General features: G+C 42.8%; 2 protein-coding genes across 2 annotated transcripts; one reads left to right on the top strand and one right to left on the bottom strand.

The window, feature by feature from the left end:
• Positions 1–4,807: 4,807 nt before the first annotated feature.
• On the top strand, positions 4,808–6,286 carry GCNT3 (glucosaminyl (N-acetyl) transferase 3, mucin type). The gene has a single exon (XM_030955396.1). It carries the CDS (start codon positions 4,808–4,810, stop codon positions 6,083–6,085), a length of 1,278 nt encoding a protein of 425 aa, XP_030811256.1. The 3' UTR covers positions 6,086–6,286.
• Positions 6,287–11,934: 5,648 nt separating this feature from the next.
• Positions 11,935–16,393, bottom strand: GTF2A2 (general transcription factor IIA subunit 2). Its single transcript, XM_030955629.1, has 5 exons — positions 16,353–16,393; positions 15,927–16,062; positions 15,338–15,442; positions 13,920–14,046; positions 11,935–12,253 (listed from the first exon to the last, which is right to left on the bottom strand). Exons 2-5 carry the CDS (start codon positions 15,996–15,998, stop codon positions 12,228–12,230), a joined length of 330 nt encoding a protein of 109 aa, XP_030811489.1. The 5' UTR covers positions 15,999–16,062; positions 16,353–16,393; the 3' UTR covers positions 11,935–12,227.
• Between the last annotated feature and the right edge of the window lie 959 nt (positions 16,394–17,352).

A 17,352-nucleotide genomic window follows, 5' to 3' on the forward strand; every position in this document is an offset into this window, starting at 1 on the left:
ACAAGTGCCAAAACCGTGGAGAATGGCATCACTTTATAGGCAGAAAATGCATGCCAGAAGGTTAGAAGCTATTGGGGTTTTAGGCTTGTTTTGGGGGTTTTTGTGTTGTATATTTTTTAGTAATAATAGTAAGTAGAAATACATATGCCAATCTTTGATTTACTGACATCTAGCACTACACCATAACCAGCTTTGTTCACAAAGATAAACTCAGTCATGCTCATTTGTACACACTGAGGAGCATGACCTTCAGTCAGCTAAATACTGTCTTTGGACAGTAAATGCTCCTCAAAACCCATCTCCTTCTTTGGCCCCCTCTGCAGGGGCAGGACACACCAGCACATCATAGGTGCCCGAAGAAAGATGCTATTGCTGTCTGCTGTATCAGCACCACAGATGCAGCACAGAACTGTTCCAGAATACAGATCCACATACTGAGGCAGTGACTACTTGGAGGTGGGATGCTCAAATACCTCAGTGGTTCTAGACCTCAGCTGTTTAGCTGCTGTACAGAAAGCTTCTTTTTTGCTGTTGCAAACTTTTTCCCTGGAGATAGTTTACAGCAGTGTGAAAACATCACAGACAGACGAGCTGTAGAGACATGTTATAAGCATGAAATGAATGAAACAATAAGCAGTAAAAACCTTCAGGATTTTCTCTGATAGAAGTGCAGCTAGTGTTCCTTCTAGCTTTGTATTAGGAAGCAGAAGTGTCAAGTGTATAAGGGAATTTTAAAGGATGAAAATTTGAAGCAAATAGATCACCTGAAATAAGGAAAAAATGGTACTACACTCCCCACAACAGCATTCTTCCCTAAAAAGTAATTACATCTTGACTTTTGCTGTGAATGTATGGCAGAAAAAGTAGGGCGCTCAAACTATTATGAAATACTTGGGTTTCTTTATAGTATTGCGGCCAGAACAAGGGCAGCACATGGCAAGAACTTCAGACAGAACTGAATAGCCCACAACAACAGTTCCAGATGACAATCACCTTTCCCCCATTGATTCCTTGTCCTTCCCTTGTAATGCATTCTATGAGTGTGAAGGTAAGGAGTGCTCTGTGTGAACCCTCCAAGCATTGAAGGAAAATTTACTGAACTCAGCAATACCTATTCAGCAACTGGATAAAGTCCCAGTCCAAAGTATTCTTAGCCAGCTGTGGGACGTTCAAGGGCAACTGTCACAGCACATGTCACCAGTACCTGTCATAGTTCAGAGGGCCACAATACACAGCATCCCCATCAGTTCCACAGAGCTTCAGCCCATACAGAGTAACATTGGAAGGCTTCAAGCATCTGCCCATACAGAGTAACAGCATGTCACTTCAGAAGGCTGTAAGCATCTGCTCTTCAGCCCAACCTTTTACAACTGATGTTGATGCACTGCACCTGTGTGCCCTCTGCTCCCTTTGGTGGTTGCTCAGTGCCCCTGGGCACTCCATGGCTCATTGCTGTCAGTGCTGCTCACCTGCTGCTCACAGCTGTCCCCATTGGGGATGAGGCTGGTCCCCACTCCCAGTTACCACAAACTGTGCACCAACAGGCAACCAGACCAGCTGTAGGTCTAAACATATTCAAATATTTCTGGGCAGCCACAGAGACATGAAAGCAACAATCTCCATGATACAGAGGCTTTGGACATGATCTGTGTGTCAGCCATCACTCTGTGCATGTCTGTGTATTGTGGCAGACTCTCTACTTGTGACCAAATCGAACTGCACAGAACATTGATAAATTGATAAAAGTTCTATCATGTTGCAGACATCTCTTTGTGAAAAATCTTTTCTTTAGGATTTTTCCTTCTGAGAAGCTGTGGCCTCAGAAACATGTAAACAATAGGTTATCTGCTGCTGTGGAATGCAACAGGTCCATCTGGATTGGCCCATCTTGGATGTTTATAATTAATGGCCAATCCAGGACTGAGCTCTCTCAGACAGAGTCCAAGAGAGCGGCTTTTGTTATAATTCTTTCTAGTCTATTCTTAGCTTAGGTAGCCTTCTGGAAATCTTCCTTTCTTTTTCTTTGTAGTATAGTTATAATGTAATATATATATACATCATAAAATAATAAATCAAGCCTTCTGAACATGGAGTCAACATTCTCATCTCTCACATCACCTGAAAACCCTTGTGACCACTGTCACACTACCGCAGCACAGAAACACCTAAAGTTCAGGACACTATTTAGACAGCTGAAAACAAGGCAAGAAATAAAACTAACATGCTTTTAAGGGTAAAACACAAAAACCTTTCTCAGTAACATTTGTGTCTATTTCAGGAAGTCCCTCATCTCTTAAGAAACATCCTCTTCAATAGGACAGTTATAATGGGGTTTTCATTGTGGGAAATGCGCAAAGTTAAATCCATTCTTTTTGGTTCTTTATTCCTGCAGCCCTGACCTCCTCTATCGTCTGTCTAAAAGAGTTTTGTTTTCTGTTTTGTTTATATTTTTCATGATGTATGAAGCAACCCTTTTGTAGAAACAATGCAGCATGAGCTAATGCATTTATGATCGCCAGTATCACTGTGTTTTCTTTGTGTTACATTCTCCAAGAAAAAAAAACAGGTTTTCTTTGCCCAGGACACCGTCCAGCTCACAGTTCTGGGCACCACAGTCAGAAACAGTGCCAGTCTTAAGAGTGGTTTAAAGGAAATTCTTTTAAATGTCTTTACCAGCATCATCCTTTTTATTTGTCTGTCTCTTCAACAATCTGTATAAGGTGAGTAATGCCTTGTCCCTATTTTGCTTTGTTATACAAAGTGTAAGTGAGGAAACTCGTTATACCTTATGAGCAGTGTTCAGCTGTTGTGTAAAATTTCAAGTAGCCAATACTACCCTATAGACTATACGTCAATTATGATCATCTGCTTTGGCTTTTTTCTAAGCCATACTCACTTATGCTCTTCAGGCCAGCAATTTTGTCTTGGATCAAAGCAGAAATGCTCTGACTTCAGTAAAAGTGCACCAGAGGTCCAGAAAGAGCATAGCAATTAGTCTGCAGCTGTAAGGTGAATAGCATGAGGCAGTGCTCAGTTAAATAACAGGAACCGGTATGCATGCTACAAAAATTATTGTGGCTTGATATTTTACTTACTGCTTTTTACTGGTACCTTTTCATGTCCTCTCTGAATCAGGTTTAGAGGTACTGCATGTAGTGCTTTCAAACCATTTGTCACAAACCAGCAATGAAGTAGAACTCTGAAAGGAAAATTAACATCCAAGAGTTTCTTCAAAGATGAACTTGACCTCTGTCTTGTCATCAAACTGATCCAAGACTCTGCTTGTGGGCATGCAATCTCAGCAGCTTGTAAAGATAGTTTGAACTGTTAGACAGTACAGGACTTTGACACATAATTCAGTTGAAAATAAATGGAAGCAAACAGAAAGGGAAGTCTGTAATCAGACAGTTTCAAAAAGCAGAACCTGCACAAGGTTCATCATGCTAAAGTTTTGCAGATGAAGTGTACATATACAATATACTTATATTTGCGTAAGGTTTATTTATTTTGAAACCTCAATACTTCCTTGTTCACTTCCCACCTTTGCTTTGTTCACTTTCCCACTCTGGAGTATGTGCCAAATACTCTGTATAAAAAAAACACTGAACTTCTGGTGTCTGAAGATTCATAATGAGAAAGCTATCACGAAATTTTCCAAATTTTAAAACTATAAATCTCAAAACTATAAGCCAAACACAATCCCATGATTTTTAGATAAGTATCAATACCAGCAGAGATGGTTGAAAAAAAAAATCTGAACAGCGAAGAAGATGGAAATGTAATTTCTTCTCCATTTCTGACATAGTTCAAAGTAAATACTAATTTTAAAAAGAACTGATCTTTTAAAAAGAGCCATTACCTCTTAACACAAATAACATTCCTTATGTGAACACAAATGAAAAAAGTGGAATACAGTGTTTCACAAGAGGATGCTGTATCTTACTAAAAGATGCGTACTTGACAGAAAATTACATACAAAGTACACCTAGGAAAAATTTTGCTTAAATAGCTGTCAGTGACACTATCATTAATTTTGCTTAATAATACTTTTTTACATAACCAAAAATTAAAGGAAGATCAGAGCCAGCCCCAAGTATTTTTAGGTGTGAGCCTACAAACTAATTTTACAGGCCTCATGCAGGGTTAGGTATTTCTCCCATAACTAATCCAAGTAACTCTGGGGAGAGGCAGCAAGCTGATTCACCATGGGTTTAGGTTACCTATTACCTATAAACCTGGATATCTACATGTCTCTGACACCTTACTTATACCACAGAAGTTCAGGTTGAGCAGACCCTTGTCTATTTCAGGAGTCAACCTGTCTGGACTTTGTAACAAACCTGCTGCTTGAAGTTCGTAGAGCCGATAACACCCACACCTTCTCCCATCGAAGTTTTCGTAAAGATATTAGCACACATCCTCCCTATCAATCAGAACACTGGAAAAGCAGGTTAGAGACCAAGATACTCTAGTAAATCTTTTTTAAAAGTGCATTACAGAGGGTCGAATTCTAGAGGAATTTTCCTTGCATTACATGCTGGACAGGAGTAAGATGAAATATCATCTTTTAAACAGACACAGAAGATATAGAACCACCCCCGGCGTTGATAAAACCCAATAGAGCCACGCCACGGGGAGGGAGGGGACTGTTGTTCACCTGCGGTCACACTGAGATCGCCCGGGCACTGCTTCCCCACCTCCCGGAGGCAGCAGGTGCCCAGCTGCCGGGCTGCTCCGGGCGGCAGCGCCTCGGGCTCCCTGTTGGCAGCGCAGCCCGGAGCGAGGGCAGCCCCAGCGCGGGATGCCGATGCCGTGGTGGCAGCGGGCCCCGGCGGCGCGGCGGCGCTGGGCGCTGCTGCTCGGGCCGCTGGCGCTGCTCGCCGCCGCCCTGGCGCTGCGCGGCACCGTCCGCCCCGGCCCCGCCGACCACCCCCGCCTCTACCGAGAGCTGGAGCTCTCCCCCAGCCGCAGCATCAACTGCTCGGGGGTCGTCCGCGGGGACCAGACAGCCATCCAGGAGGCGCAGCTCAACAACCTGGAAGTGGCGAACAGAAGGGCTTTACCAACGCCCGGCGAGTACCTGAACATTACGAGGGATTGCAGAGCCTTCAAGGAGACCCGGCGCTACATCGAGTTCCCGCTCAGCCAGGAGGAGGAGGAGTTCCCCATCGCCTACTCCATGATCATCCACCACAAAATCGACATGTTTGAGCGGCTCCTGCGGTCCGTCTACGCTCCCCAGAACGTTTACTGCGTCCATGTAGACAGCAAATCCCCGGCTGCCTTCCAGGAGGCCGTGAGGGCCATTGCTGCCTGCTTCCCCAATGTCTTCGTGGCCAGCCGCCTAGAAAGCGTGGTCTATGCCTCCTGGTCCCGGGTGCAGGCCGACCTCAACTGCATGCAGGACCTCCTGCAGAGCCCTGTGCCATGGCGCTACCTCATCAACACCTGCGGCACCGACTTCCCCATCAAGACCAACGCCGAGATAGTGCGGGCGCTGCAGCTGCTGCAGGGCCAGAACACCATGGAGTCCGAGAGGCCTTCGGCCGCCAAGCAGCAGCGCTGGGAGTATCACCACGAGGTGGGGGAGACCATCTCTCGCACTTCCCAGAAGAAACTGCCCCCACCCCACAGCTACCCCATGTTCACGGGCAGCGCCTACAACGCCGTCACACGGGACTTCGTGCAGTACATCTTCAAGAACCCCACCGCACAAAAGTTCCTCGAGTGGTCCAAGGACAGCTACAGCCCTGACGAGTACGTGTGGGCCACCCTGAACCGCATGCCGGGCGTGCCGGGGGGCACGCCCCTCAGCGATAAGTTCCAACTCTCGGACATGAACGCCCTTCCCCGCCTGGTCAAGTGGGAGTACCTGGAGGGGGACATGAGCAAGGGCGCGCCCTACCCGCCCTGCACCGGCCGCCACCAGCGCTCCATCTGCATCTACGGGGTGGGCGACGTGCCCTGGATGCTGCAGCAACACCATCTCCTGGCCAACAAGTTCGACCCCGAGGTGGACGATGCGGCCGTCCAGTGTCTCGAGGAGTACCTGCGCCACAAGGCCCTGTACGGCCGGGGGCTCTGAGGGGGAGCCGCGGAGACTCTGGCCAGCGACTGCTGCCTTCCGCGGGCGACTCCAGCCGACGGCGCCTCGGGGACGGCGGGAGAGGATCCCCTGGGCCCTGAGGGGCCCACGCCTCGGCGCGGCCCCGAGGAGAAGCCCCGCGGGCGGGAGCGGGGCTACGGCCCCGCCGAGGGTCGGGCGAACGGACAGACGGACGGGGTTGCCCGGCGGAAGGAAGGGCCGCTGTGGAAGGGCGGGAAGGGAGGCTCAGCCACGTCCCGCTCGGCTCCCGTCCCGCGGGGTCCCCTCACGGGGCGCGGGAGCGCCGCTCCCGCCCAGAGCCGCTGGAGGAGGCGGGCCGGGCATTGTGCAGCCCCTTCCCGAGTCCATCGGCAAAGGCGAGTCCCGGGCCGCTGCCTGCAGACGGGCAGGCCCAGCCACGGTGCCCCCAGGTCCGGCTAGGGGCAGAGCCGAAACAATGATTAATTTGCTTTTCCACAGAGCACCTGGCAGCCACCGCCCGTTCAGCGCTGCTCAGCTGAACATCTAGCTGCTGCTTTTGCCTCACTTTAAACTTTGACTCTATCAAAACTCGTTAATCGTTAAAAGCCACCCATCAATAAAATACAACATAGTAAAATCCATAGTGCTTCGGTGTTCTATGTCCTCTGAGGAGAATGGTTTGTGCTCCTGGCAAAAAACCAAGCAGCATTAAACCAGTTAACCCTTTTTGCATCCACTTCTCTGTCTGAAACACAGGCAGAGGGACGCACACAACGGTATGCAAACCTGTATTTTCTAAAATCCACATCTCTCTTCCCAGCTAGCCCCCAAAAAAAAAGATATTTTGGTGATATTTCAATACAGTAATTACCACATCCAGTAATGGACAATGAACAAACCAATCACTTAATACATTGTTTTTTCAAGTTTCTAGTAGCTGAAAGGAAGATTTGCAAACTTCTGTTTTTCTCACCTTCTCATATTAAAGCTTGCCACTTTCCATGGATGCAACTGCTTTTCAGTACCTGTAATGCTAAGAGATTAATGCCCCTGTCTTTATTTAAAAAAAATCTATTCAAGTAACTTTCTTGTAAGTAAACACTCACCTTTACAAATTTAAGGTCTACAGTGGAGAATTAGCATTACACAAAGAACATCTGAAGCAATTCCACAACACCAGGCTACATTTAGATGAAGTTATGACTGCAGTCACATGGATCTTTGAAACATTGATTTAAATAGGATGAGAAGATGAAGTAACTGACTAGAAAAGGTGTCATTGCAATTTTGTTAGACATTTTAATGTGAACTTGGTTGTAAAATAGTGATTTTTAAAATGCCATGGTGATTTCACAGACAACAACAGCAGGTACTGGGAAGAAAAGGTCTCAAACATAAATACCCAATGTATCATTGGGGATTTGTTTAAGAAAAAAGACCAAATTAATAGAATTATGGATCCAGGGGGGAGCTGTTTCCAACTTATGTAAGCAGGCATTTGCTAAAGAGATTAAAGCTTTATGCTAACCCGATGGTAACATACAAGTTTTTGAAATGGTTTCAAGCAGCAAATTCAACATTAAATAGAAATTATCTCCATGTCTAGTACATTCTTTCAGAACAAACAAAACTTATCTGGTGACTTAAGGTAAGAACTCAAGTCTCCCACCATAGAAGACAGCATCAAACCACTGCTGCCTAACCTGTTTTGCTTCTTAGAACTCTTTTTCTTACTTTAAATTAATACATGTTAGTTCAAAATGGCAAACTAGTGCCAAGGGGTTCACTGGGGGGCTGCGATATGTTCAGGTTTCTGGACTGAAACAGGCAGAGAAGGGTCACCATGTTTCTAACTGTGGCAAAGTGTTGTCTTTTTCCCTTAGAAAATGGAGGAAAAAGGTGCATATTCCTGGAGATAAAAAAATCCCCATACTTATCAGTTTTAAGAAATTGCATCAAACCCAAATCCATCCATGAAATGGATGTTTGTAAAAACTAAATTATTTATTTCTTAAAGAACAAAGGTGTTTGGGGGGCTGGAAGGAATCCCAGCTTGAAATAGTGAAAGATTATTGAATGAGGGCATTCTCTAGTATTTTGCAAATATAGTTGTAGAGAAAGAGACATACTTACAAGTTACTTACAGACTTGTCAACAGGAATTTTTATCCCCTTTACTTTGTAAATATGTTTAACTTCTTCAGCTGTTCCTTCTCTCAGAAACATGAAGTATTGCCAGTACACACTGCAATAACAGTGTTTCATTTGTTGCCAGACACAAAAATGATACAAATGGAGAGACAGAGACAAGAATTTACACTGAGGGTGCAAAGCGCCACTTCAAATCTCTTCCATGGTAAGCCTTTTAGCAAAGTGAAAGTACTTTTTCTTTTAATGTTACTCACTGCAATCTTTGCCCTTCCTGGTTAGATGAGAATCTAAGCATTTATCCAGATTTGAAAGAGTTTGCTCATAGAATGTGAAGACATTAAGAGAAGTCAGCATACCACAAAGCCAGCCTGGTGACTCAGTAGGAGGGACAGCAGTTATCTAACACCAGCCTAGGCAGCCCTCCTGTTCAGAGATCTCTGCTTTGGATGAAAATGACTGTTTTGGCGTTATTACCTGCAGAGGCAAACAACTTGTAAACCTCAACATCCAATTTGCTTGATCCAATGAAAATTTCCTGTTTCTAATGGTGTTACTATCCAGAATTCTTCTCAGATGATTTGGTTGCATAAACAAAGGCTACCTTGTGCAAATTTATTTTCAAATAACTTCTTTTAGTAGTGACCTAATTTCTTCTGAAAGAATGAGCCTACTCCCAAATGCTTAAGGTGAACTAAGACAAAAGGATTCTTACAAAGGCATGTTCTCAGCATATCCTCTTTCAAAGACATTAGGAATGTCATATTTATGAGTGCAGTCATACATCAAAACAGTGATATGTCTCTGCCATTAGAAATGGCAGGAAAAACCACCACTCAACTCTAATACAGAACTTTGCCTTGCAGAGATCTCAAAGGATGTTAGAAATCAGATAGCTGGCATCTTAGAAAGCTGGCAACAGAGCACAGAGAAATCCTGTAACTTGCCAGTTAGCTGTAGAACTGAAAAAAGAATGAATTTGGAATACAGTAGGACCAGCCCAAAGTAATAGAATCATATCAGATTATAGGACCACCTCCAAAAATAGGTTAAACCCCATATGAAATTAATCAGTAAAATCATGGGCTGTCCAATTGGAAGCCACATCAGAAATATTAACTTTGTGTGGTAAAAAATCTACTTCTGACACTTCTGTCTACAACTGTTAACTAAAAACTTGAACTCTAGATAAGCTACCAGTTGTTTATGGAGGTAATATGCTGCAAATTTACCTTTCAAGAAGTGCACAGGAGGCAGATGAAACTATAGTTCTGAGATTTAATAACAGATTTATTTTTCTGGTTTAAACCTGTCTTTATGTTTTATTTCCAATTGCTTTTTACTTTATTTTTACAAGAACAATGTGGTTTATTACATACTTACACAACAGGTCCATAACAGCTCTTTTTAGCTTTAGTTAGGAGGGTTTATTTCCTTCTTGCTTCACATTTGATAGTTTATATGATCACCTCTGAGATGCCCTATAATAAAGAGATGGGTCAATGAAAATGAATTTGGAGGAAAACAGGTAATAAATTCTAAAGAAACAAAAAGCAGACATGAACAACATGAACACAATAAAGGTATCTGCAGTCATGAGTAAAACTGATTCAGGGAGCAGGGTTAGGGTGCTCTTTTTCTTCTGACTGCAACAGCAGTGACCATTAAATGTTAACTAACCTCTGTGAACAATATTCCACTTCCTTGAACAATGCAGGTTCTCTTAGCACAAGATGCAAACCAAATCGTTAAATCTGTAAATTACTACCTCCTAGTCCACAATGGCTAATCCTAACAAAAACCACTCTAGATTACAGAAAAGACAAAGTTCACATCTCCCAGTACACTCTTACTAAAGTGCTTTGTAGCATTCTCCTACTTTCCTCCCCACCCCAAAATTATGACTACAGAAAAGCAAACCCAGGTCAGTAGGACTTTGACTGAAATCCTACCCTCTAAGCTGCCAAGATCCTTAAACCCAAGTATCTGTAACACTCTCCTCTAACTCACTGTGCCCAGTCATCATGCAGAGGTACATAATGATCCTGATTAAACTTGTCTTCTGGAAATTCATCATAAATTCTTCCTCCTCTGCACTTTAAATTTGTGCCTCTCTGATAACATTTGAAGTCAGGTATTGACATCTTTGACTGAGCAAACAGCTTACATCAGATAACATCCTGGTTTGCACACCTATGGAATTGACAAAATCCTTTTTCTTGGAAACCATGTTTAAACAGGCAGTCATCCACAGCCAGTTCAGCACTGGTATTTACTCTTCCCTTCAATTTCTTTAAGTTAATCTACTTTCTAAATAGAAACATCTATTACAGTTCAATGTCAAGGTGCAAAGATATATTTTACTTTCTGTCTCCTGCTGAGATGTGGAAGCAATTGTGATCTTTCTAAATAAAATCAACAATTAAATAAATAAACAGAACACTACAGGCAAACAAGAACCAAATAGGCAGCAGCAAGTGTGCTGATGCTCTAGCAAGTGAAATTATGTGTCTTCCACTGGATATTACAAGTTTAGTACAACAGAAGTGCAGCTGAGACTTTTAGCTGTAAATTCAATCTTCCAAGACCACAAAGTACATTAATCACATGAACTTTGCAGGATTATCTGAAATTCAAACACAAAAAAAATAGCAAGTGGCAAGAAAATTATGGAGAAAAGCAACAAAAAGCAGAAAGAACATTGGCACCAGACTACCTTAACTTCCCTTTGCTCCTTGCTCCTTCCATGAACTGAAACAACCTCCACAGAAGGAGTAGATCCAGCACCTGGACAACCACCATCCCAGAAAAATGGTTAAAGTCTGGAGCAACAGGACAAGGGGGAATGCCTTCAAGCTGAGAGAAGGTAGGTTTAGATAATAGGAAGAAATTCTTCCTTGTGAGGGTGATGAGACAGTAGAAGAGGTTGCCCAGAGAAGCTGTGGCTGTCCCATTCCTGGAATTGCTCAAGGCCAAATTGGACAGGGCTTGGAGCAACCTGAGATAGCAGAAAGTGTCCCTGCTCATAGCAGGGGGGGTGGAACGAGATCATCCTTAAGGTCCCTTTGAACCGTGGCCATTCTATGATTCTAATGCACACTTAAATGGAACAAAATAAAAGATAAAATTATTTGCATTAGGAGAGTCAAAAGGCTACAGAGAATTCAAAATGGAGAAGTCTGTCTAGAGACAGGAAGAGATTACAAGCATTTGGAGGTCAGAAGAACAAATTTTTATACTTGTATGGGTTGAAATTCAGTTACCACATGATTGTTAGAGAATAAAAAAAGTTGAAACCTAGGAGATTGACTCTGATGTAGAACAAGAGAAGACAGATACGCATTTGCATCCCTTGAGTTAAAAACAGATACTTATTGTGCAATTGAAATAAGAGCAACTTGTCTGCTCTTTTAGTTTCAAAAATGGTTACTTACCAATCTGCAGTGTGCAGCCAAGGGCACGTAGCAGAACTATTTATAGACAGAAAGCTGCAGTCACAAACACACAAACATGCTGCCCAGCAGGAGCTGCTAAGCTTTTGCTGATGTACTCCTCCATCATTCTGTAACAGACATTTCTTGCAATAGCTAGCAGTGCAACCACAGTTACCCTGCAACTGAAAGACTTTTAAATTAGCAACATTTCCTTAAACACACTTAGAAAATGTTGGGGAATATGGTATGTTAATGCTAGTTTTTACCAAAGTTTTCCAATGATCACTCTTTCAAAAGTTTTTAAATAAAAGTTTATTACAGAAATTATTTTGAGCAAAAAAAAAAAAGACAACAGTATCTCTTGTAATTAAAAAAAAGGTAACATTATATTCATGCCCTATGAGGTGAAATGAAGAAATGCTACAGGTATTTCTTCCACTGTCATTCTGTGATGCTTTCTAGTATGGATTGACTCATATCTGCATCACAGGAATTGAATATGATCAGTCCCTTTCCATGCTTCTCTCCAGAAAGTGCTGCACATTAACAGAAAATATTGCAGACAAACCACAGGTCTATTCATTCTGCAGTATTGGAACCAGTGTCTAGGAAAGAAAAGAGAAAATGAGACAAATACACACCCCGACTGAAAACAGAGAACCAAGAACTTTGGATACTCTAGTATCTTCCCCAAGTTCTAAAGTGTTCCCCAGGCATTTCAGAACATGTTCTGTACCTACCCTATTGTCTCTACTGCTCTCAATGCCATGCATGAACTGCTTGTGCTGTTTCACCTCACTTAGCAACACTGAGAAGAGCCAGCACAAAACTCCAGAGATGTATTAATATTAAAAATACTAATACATTTATTAGTATTTGCTCTAACATGTAACAATACACAAACCCTTTACTGCAGTCCCCCACAAGCACATCTGGCCATCATCTACTAAGGAAAAATGTTTCTTCAAATCCAGCACCATAAGCTCTGGTGGAGTGTGGGCTGTAGCTTATCATGTATTTTGAAAGAGGTACAAGAATGAGCATGATCTTCATAAAGCAACTCAGACCAATTCTCTGTTCTGACCTTTTATCAGAATCACCAATTAATGCCAGTGCAGTTTTTGATACACTACCATTACTACTTTCTTGTTTTTAAAGTTGTGGAAAAAGTACATAACTCAAATATGGACAACAACAAGCCAGTGTTTAGTACTGTTCCTTCAAAAAGTCAGCTTCTCGTGGGAAAAAAAAAAAAAGGTTGTAATGTTAATAGCAACTTAAGTCAGCCAGTTGTTTAAATCTTATCTGCACAATTTATCAGGAATGAAAACGATTAATATTTGGAACGTAAGGTTTCCTCCACTAGCTATAATAAGCACACAAAAACCAAGCAGTAAGATTATATGCTTGGCTAATACCAGAAGCTGAGAAAACAATAAATTCTGTCAAATCTTTAGAACTACAACTTGAAGGGACTATTGTAAGCATGCCAGGGTCAGGAAGCCATGAAGAACCTGTTTCAGAGGTCTATGGTGCATTTAAATAAAGGCTTTTCCATGCTCAGTTCCTGCTTTTAGCATCACTCTCTGAGGATGAAACAAGCAGCACCATTTCACACAGCTTTAGCAATACTCTGCCAAATTGATGGTTTTAAAAGTTATAAAGCAGCTTGCCACAAAAGTCACTGAATTACTTTTTCCAGTAAAGAATCTCAAGGGACATGGACAAAAGTAATCCAGTCAAGCAGATATGGATTGCAAACTCCCACAAGCAGCGTACAAACAGAGGGGCTGTTAGGCAACAAATACGTCTTATGACTTGCAAATGCACGCAAAAGCTTTCCATGGGTTTGTGTCTCCAGAGAATGACTGCTTAGACACTTTTCTCAGACAATTCCTTGCTCAGACAGTTGAAGCACTCTTCAGATTCAGTAAAACATGGTGCTATCCCAACAAATAGGTTAGTACCAGAAAACTCACCAGACAGAAAATAAAGATTACTTCTGACTTTCTAATTGCTCTAGTATTACGTACTTCCCAGCCACAGGTGCACAGCAGTCCCTAACACGGTTCTACCTCAGTGCCTATGAGTCAGGGAAGCATTTAGCTGGCTTTTGTTTCATCTCTCATCAGATGTTGTAAAAGGGAATACAGAGTCCTACTTCCGTCTAAGTCATACAGTCAACCTGGCTTTAGTAAGACACTCAGTCAAAGCTCCCTAAAAACAATCAAGACTCGTGTCTCAGCCTATTTATATCATTTTCATACTTACTTTTTCCATCACATGCTACGATTTTCACTTTATCCACTTTCACAAGTTCGGTGACCTCCCTAAATTCCACGTCATTCAGTACAAACGTCCATACATTGTCACAGAACCTGTATGTGTTCAGAGACCCCTAGAAAGAGATAAGAGACATGTGCTATAGGACACATCTCAAAAGCAACAGAAAATATGATGAGTATCTACTGAACCCTGTCCCTTCTAGAACAGATTGCTACAAAGCCAACAGTGGACCTGAATGCATACAAACTGGCAAGCAAGCAATTCTGAGGAAAACTGGAGTTTAAATGCCCTCCAGTGGCTGAAATTCTCAAGACCACAGAGTGACATTACAGGATATCCAAGGGGAGGCTCCTCAAGTAGGTAAAGAAGTTTTACAATTTTTTCAATGTATACAACGGATCAGTAGCAGGAAACATTTCTTAAAACATTGGGCCATTAGAAAAGTCAGATACAGCAGTGATCATAATATGTGAATTTTGCAACTGCTTAAACAAAGTGGTAGCTTAAATAAAAAAATCACTACAAAACTGACATATGTGACATAAAGGGGTATCCCTCCTATTTGATGTATTACTGAGGATGTCGATATGGAAAACTTCTGACCTTCACTTTTACATATTTTAAATTGACGTTCTTGAACTTAGAACTTAAGCTCCAGGTAACATTTTTAAAATTTACCCACTAAATACATGCTAAACTGTTTTTTATACCATGCTACATATGCAAAGTAATTTAAGTGTGCTAGAGAAAGTATGCATTTTTAACATCTCTATATTGCTTAAAAATCTAGTCTTTTAGGAACCCACATTGTGAATGTGTTCTACATAGACTGTAGAGAAGTATCACAACAACAGTTAACATGAAGCTGGGTTTTGTGGGTTTTTTTTCCTTAACATTACATTCAAGTTGACATTTAACAACTTGCTGGCTATCTAACATTAATTAGGGTGGCTGACTGGGAACACCCCCCAACTTGTTTTTCTACGATACCTACAGAAAACAGCTACAAAATGATCCAGTGAAAGGGTGGATCTAAAACTCTCTAGTCTCTCTTCACATTACTCATGTGGCTGAAAATCTGGCCTCATCTCACTTTTGCTAGGGACAGCTGTGAGAAGCAGAAGTCTCCCTCCTCATCTGCAAGACACTGAGGATGCCAATGTTATCCACCAAAAAAGCAATTCCCTCTTCCCTGCTGATTTCTGCATTCATTCAAAAGATCTCTGGCAGAACAAGGTAACAAGCCCTACAGCTGCATACAGAATACACACGTAAACAGTCATTATTAGAGCCAAAATGAACCCTCTTAAATTCTTGCTTAGAGCACATAGCTTTAAATGCCATTCTGCATCAACACTTAGTTGCTGTATCTCATGTAAAACTTTAAGATATCATTTCCTTACCCTGAAATTAACTCTGTTCCTGACTCGCTGTGCCAGTGCTGAATTTATAGCTTTATCAAACTGAAGTAGCACCTGAAGGGCCAACTGAGGTGTGATTTGCTGTGACTGAAGTAGTTGAAAAGAAAACAAAACAAGTTTTGAGTTGTTTCAAAGTAAGCTCAAACATGCAGCAGAAGTTAAAAACATCAAAAAGTTCACTTCAATGAAGCAGATCTCTAGAAGAACACTCTACAAAAAATTATGTTCCTGTATTTATTTCCATTTTTATATTTCAATCCTGTATTACACAAAGATCTCTTTTAATAAATATTTACTGGAAATAACTAGAGGAACAGCAAATTGACTCCAATGTTCCAGTTAATCTGGCTGTTAATTTACATAAGACTATGCCACTTACATAAAACACTTTCCTTTACCCAGAATACAAAGCAAAAAACATCACAAGTGAACGGTGCACCAAGCCCTTGTGATCTCAGTCAGGAAGTTTCCCAAACCTTGGCCATAAGTACCCTGACACAGGAACAACAAAGCCGTTTGGACAAAAACTTCTGTCTTTATTAAGCTACTCGCCCAGACCCCAGGCCCCGACCTGTATGAGCTCATCCAGACTCTCCTGAAGGCTGTTGCCCAGCGTGGTGTTCCTATACAGTTGGTACGCCATGGCTCCCTGCGAGGGCTGGACACGTCCTGCTCATCCACGGCTGCGCGCCTGGGCTGTCCTCGCTCTCATCGAAAACAAACAAAGGTAACAATAAAACCCCGCACGCCCCACGGCCCGGTCCGCCGGGCACGCACAGTACAGAGAGCACCCCACAACACCGCCCGACCCTCCGGCGCGCTCCCGGCGCCGCACAACCGAGAGCCCGGCCCGGCTCCGGGAGCCATCCCGGTCGGAGCCATTCCGGGCGGGAGCCAGGCACCGCGCAGCCCCGCCGAGCCCCACCCGGCCCCGGCCCCAGCCCCGCCGCCGCCCCCGGGGAAGCGGCCCCGGCCCCGCGCCGCCATCGGGCCTCACCGCGCGCGGCCGGAAGCGCGGCCCCGCCCGGCCGGCGCGGCCCGGAAGCAGAACGGGGAGGGCCGGGCTCAGCGGGGCCCTCACGGCTCCGGCCGAGGCCTGCAGAGAGTACAGTAGGGGCTCGGTAAATACAGCCGGCACTAATGACCCACATCCACACACGTGCTCATCACACTGCCCCGACAAGCCTCGGAATGCAGAAAACAAGCTAATTTTAAAAGAAAGGATGGTAATATTTTTAAGAGGTAGGTGAAGACTCTTCTACTTACATTTTTTCTTTTAGAAGGACAAAGGAAAATAGTCACATCTGTGAAGAGTGCTACTAGCCCAATTAAGCCAGTTCTATTATCCATGACTCACAACCTGTACTTTTGCATGATTACTACAGCTTCACTTTGTTAAACACTGCACGATTCCCATTATCACCCACAATAAACTTTACAGATACTAATTGACAGTGTAATCAATCTATGTTAACCCTTCAATGTACCGTTCAATCATTAGAGCACCTACAGCCCAGGTCTTTCTTGTTGATAAAAAGGTTTTGTTAATGAAAAGAAACATTGCAGAACTGCAGCATCACTGGTAAACTAAGCATCTGTTTTCCATGAATGTTTATTTGTAATTATTAACCTGCAATTCAATCTTACCAGTATTAACTAGCAGTTGAGCAAGCTAGAGTAAGGAATATGGTAAGATAAGGACGTTTGGTATTGAAAATGATCTGCAGAGAAACTCTGAGAGCTTCTCTGCAGATCATTTTCAATACTAAAAAAATGCATGTAAATCAGAGTAGTCAGGGCAGTTCAAATTGCAAAACTGAAAAAAATCTAGTTGAGCAACGAATGGCTTTAATTTCACTGATCTCAGTCATGCTTGAAGGGGATGATGAAAAACTAAGATGACTGCACCCTCCTCACAAATGCTCTTTTTTTTCCTATTAGCTTAATATGGATAATGAGATGTGATAAAAGAAACAGGGTAGTTCAACATAGAATTT

The sequence above is a fragment of the Camarhynchus parvulus genome, chromosome 10 (genome assembly GCF_901933205.1).
Source record: "Camarhynchus parvulus chromosome 10, STF_HiC, whole genome shotgun sequence".
Classification (NCBI taxonomy): domain Eukaryota; kingdom Metazoa; phylum Chordata; class Aves; order Passeriformes; family Thraupidae; genus Camarhynchus; species Camarhynchus parvulus.